Source organism: Calidris pugnax, unplaced genomic scaffold (assembly GCF_001431845.1).
Source record: "Calidris pugnax isolate Ruff unplaced genomic scaffold, ASM143184v1 scaffold32, whole genome shotgun sequence".
Lineage (NCBI taxonomy): Eukaryota > Metazoa > Chordata > Aves > Charadriiformes > Scolopacidae > Calidris > Calidris pugnax.
This window is the reverse complement of record NW_015090783.1, coordinates 2270080-2274399: the sequence shown is the minus strand read 5'-3', so window position 1 is coordinate 2274399 and position 4320 is coordinate 2270080. Positions and strand designations below refer to the sequence as shown.

Below are 4320 nucleotides of genomic sequence, written 5' to 3'. Positions count from 1 at the left end.
CAGTGCTGGATGTGAGGGTTTACCGGTGCGATCTTTCAGGTCTCTAATAAGAATTACGCAGTTAAAGGCCCAAGCACCAGTGTGAAAATGTTGTCACTGAGCGTGTAATTCTGCCCCCGGGGCTCTCGGGTCCCCTCTCTCGCAGACGGGAGCGTGGGTCACTTGTTGTACGGATGGTCTGTGCCACTGTGGGCTTCGCCACGATGGCTGGAGTCACGCACTCGCACTGGAGATAACATACAAAACCGTAACGAGATCATGCATTTCATCTGGCACCACTCATAATTTTTAGATGTTTCTTTCACTCGGTCACTAGGGCATGAGCCGGGGGGGTTCAAAGGCTGCCTCGCTTTCCCCACTCTGCCTCGATTCTCCTTTATGTGGAGAAAATAATCAAATTTCTCTGTGACTATTTCCGTGTCTCTGCGATAGAGAGGTTGCCCCTGCCTCCCCCTGGGGAGCAGCCCACGGTGGGAGATACGATGGGCCTAAATCCCTCACACTTAGAAAGAATTTGCCCCTGACTTCCAAGGGAGCAGGATTGGGCTCTCTGTGTTTGCTGTCACCGCCATTAAGAGCACTATATAGCTTTAGATAGACATTAATTAGCATGTGCAATTAGACTACCAAGTACCTCACCGATCTCAGAGTGGCTTCTGGTGAGATACAGGTGTGGGTCCTGTGGGTCTCAGCCTGAGCTGTGTGCAGGAGGAGAGGTTGTCCAGGTCCCGAGCAGTAATATTGGTGTAAATCTGGAGTAATGTAATGATTATAGAGGTGTGCCTGAGATTAATTGACAGAAGCAGCGAACCTGAGTGTCTCGCACTGAAAAGGATGAGTTCTGGAGGGGCAGACACAGGCTGGAAACATTCATATGTTAACCTGTGAATTTGAAAAAAAAATATCTTTTTTTTTTTTTTTTGGTAGGGAAGTTTTACTGCGGCTTGCAATCAGAAAATGAGTCAATTATCAACGAGATTCATATTTATTTTTTAATCCCTCAGAAGCTGCAATCTACATTAACCTTCAACCTTCAAGTGGAGAGAAATAGTGGTTTTGAAAGGGAAAAAAAAAAAAAAGCAAGGCAGATTTTTCCTTGGCGGCATCTCGGGAAGAAAAAAAAAATAAAAATCCTTTATTCTAAAATTATCAACAGGTATTTTCCATCGAAATTAACGGGTGGGGGGAGCTGAGGAATAGCAGAGGTGAAGGGCTGCTGTGAGGTGAGGGGGGGGAGGCGGGAAGGCAGAGACAGCCGGGCCACCCTGAGGGACGCCTCAGCCCGCCTGCCCTGACAGGGGTGGCCGGCCGCGGCCCCCCCGCCGCACGGCGCGGGCAGAGCCGATTTAAATGAGAAGTTGTGCCAAAACTTTCCGAAGTTAATTAAAACGCCCCCCCCTCCTCGTTCTCCCCCTCCCCTCCTCCTTTCTCGCCGTCGCCGGGCTCCTCGCCGCCCGCCAGCCCGCCCTCCCCTCCCCGCCCGGCTCCTCTCACGGCGGCGTCCCTGAGGGGAGCTCCATTGTCTGTGAGGGGATGGCCGCGGCACCCCCCGCCGCCGCGCCCCCTCCGCGCCCCCTCCGCGCCGAGGTGCGCGGGGCGCCGGGCCGCCGCGGCGGGTGGCTGCCTCGTCTCCCCCAAAGTTTTTGGATCGGCGTCTCCTCATGATGTATGGATGATATATTGCATTGTGGGTGTCAATATAACTGACGGCCATATTTGCCGGTGCTGCTACTGCTGTAAACAACCCAAAGTGTCTGGGAGACACGGAGACGCTTCACTGAATTTCAGGACGCTTCTCCTCCTCCCGCTGGCCATGTCTCTGGGAATGTCTTACAAGCCCAACTTGAACGCCCACATCCCCGGGACTCCCCTCAACCCGGGTAAGTCGGCGGCGGTAACTGGGTGGCAAGTTTGGGAGGCGTGCGGCGGGGCGCCGCGGTGCCGCACCGGCACCTGGGGGAGGGCTGGGGGGGGGGAAGCCCCGGACTCGAGTTTTTGCCCAGTCCGGTATGGCGGGGCAGCGGCTCCGCGCCGCCATTACCAGCCGCCCGCCCGCCGGCCGGGCGCCTTGAGCCCGCACGGCGGCAGCCCCTCCGCCGGAGCGCCGCGCCCGCCGGGGTCGGCCCCGCGCCGCCGCCGCTCCGGGGCTCCGGCCGCCGGGTTTCCTCCATGCTCGGCTCCCCGGGGCGGCTGATTGATCTGGATCAGGAATATTCCGTCGGCGCCTCAGCGAGGACCGCTGCTGGCGGGACGCCGCAAGTGCCGCTCGCACCGCGCCTCGCCTCAGACGCGCGGCCGCCCAGCCGCTCTCCTCAGGCGGAGGGGCCGCCCCGGGCCGCTCTCCTCAGGCCGAGGGGCCGCCCGGGACCCCGGCCCCGCCGCCCTTCGCCGCCGGGGGGGACCGCCAGCGCCTCGGGGGACCCTCGGGCACCGCTCCCCCCGGAGAGCCTCCCGGCTCCGCGGAGCAGCCCGGGCGGAGGAGCCCTCTCTGCTCGCCGGAGGGTTTTTTGGAAGGGTGGGCAGCAGTTGCTCTTAATTTCTTGCAGGAACCCTTTTTAAAAATTATGCTTCTTCCTTGGATCTGTACAGGAGTCTTTCCAACTTTCCTCTCTAAAAAGTTTCCTTGATGGCATTAACTTTTTTTTTTTTTTTACATTTCCCCCTCCCTTCTTTTTTTCCCCCCTCCCTAATTTCGGAAGGTAACAGCGGGCGAGTGTTTTGGGGTTTTTTTTCCCCTCCTTGTGCCGAGGTGTTTGCTGTGGAAGTGGGTCTCCGTGGCGGGCAGGGAGCGTGGATCGGCGCAGCCCGAACAAAGCCGCAGCAGCGATCGCTTGGCTGTGGGATATTTGGGGGGGATCCCGCTCATCTGCCCTCCTCGGCTGGTATTAAACAGGACCAAAATGGAGAAAGTTGGTTCCGACTTAATAGAATAATATTCCCCTCTCCCTTCCCCGCAGCCCCAGCCTGCAGGGCTGGCATCCGCAGCCAGAAATCGGGCTGATTTTCTTCTTTTTTTTTTTTTTTGAGAAGGGAAAGTTTTGCAGTTGGGTTTAGGAAGGAGGGAAATCTGCCTGGGTGACTTTTTTACAGCGCCGTTTCTGGTTGCAAACCCTGGGAGATTGCTCAACGCGAGGGATCAACAAGATGCACCTCTGTTCTAGCTACCGGGAGAGCGGCACAATCTTAATTTACTGCCAGGAATCGTCACCGGCTGGTGGATGAACTGGGGTCCCTGTGCCTCAGACACTTGGATCCTGCGTGGAGCTGATTTTGGGGAGGGGGGGGAACCGTGAGCGTGTCGGGGCTCGGTGTGCCGGGGCTGTGTGTGGGGAGCACCGTGGGCCCGAGCACCGCTCTGCAGCGGGGTCAGGAAGCAGGGGATGTGCTGAGGATTTTTTTGACGAAAAGCAGAAGTGTCACCGGAGGATTTAAAAAAAAAAAAAAAAAAAAAAAAAAAAAAAAAAAAAAAAACCCAACAAGTTTTTGGCGAAAAAGAGAAGTGTCCCCGGAGGATTTAAAAAAAAAAAGAAAAAAAAAAAAAAAAGAAACAAAACAAAGCCCAGCAAGGGAAACCGTTCTCCTGCCGGCTCCCACGAGAACCTGTGCCTTGCTCTCCGGAACAGCCGTAAAATTGCAGGGAAAACAAAGGTGGTATTTTGCGATGGTGGGTGAGGGGTGGGGATTAGGTCATGCTATGGGGGGGGGATCGGAGTCTGGCTGCTCTGCGAGCGAGGGCTGCGAAACCCCGGGTCAGACATGCCGCTCACAATGCGAGCCGAGCGGTGAAGTTTCAGTCTCCGTTCCTCCCGCTGCCGTGTCTGTGTGCTTTCTAACGCTCCGGCTGCGATCAGGGTTTTAGGTTCTTTCATGCAGTTTTATCTTTCCCTTCCCCCCCATCCCCGCACTCCCCACTCCTTTTTTTTTTTCTTTTTTTTTTTTCCCCCCCCTCGTAATGGCAAGTTAGCAGCAGTTTGCTGTCATGCTGGAACTATTCCTGTCTTAAGTTGTCCTCTCTTCTGAGTTGGGATCATCCTCAACACCCCCAGAATCTTTTCAATGAACGAACGTCCTCCTCTGAATCCAAAATGGGCTCTCTTCCCTCCCTGCCTTCTGCCATTATCCTCACGCACCAGCTCTTCCTCTCGCTAGTGGTATTGCCAGCACCGTGGCCTAAGGCCAAGGGAGTTAGACAAAGCAGTCCTTGCAGTTGCACATATCGCATTCAGAGTGATATGACTGCAAATGGCCCCCTCCTTTCTGGAGCTTAATTCTGACTTGAAGGAGGTTGCTTCTCTATTGTGCTTAAATTAAATGCCCCCC

At 55.6% G+C, this 4320-nt stretch overlaps 1 protein-coding gene across 3 annotated transcripts in view; it reads left to right on the top strand.

Annotated features, from left to right (window-relative positions):
- The first annotated feature begins 1488 nt into the window (after nucleotides 1-1488).
- Nucleotides 1489-4320, top strand: part of CDK2AP1 (cyclin-dependent kinase 2 associated protein 1) — a 15733-nt gene continuing 12901 nt past the window's right edge. Inside the window, exon 1 of one of the 3 annotated variants that reach the window (XM_014964191.1) lies at nucleotides 1489-1880. In XM_014964191.1, coding sequence (XP_014819677.1) covers nucleotides 1673-1880 — 208 coding nt within the window. In that variant the 5' untranslated portion in view covers nucleotides 1489-1672. Of the gene's footprint in view, nucleotides 1881-2281; nucleotides 2516-3528; nucleotides 3649-4320 lie in introns of those variants that run through there. The other 2 variants (XM_014964219.1, XM_014964209.1) reach the window with 2 other exon arrangements.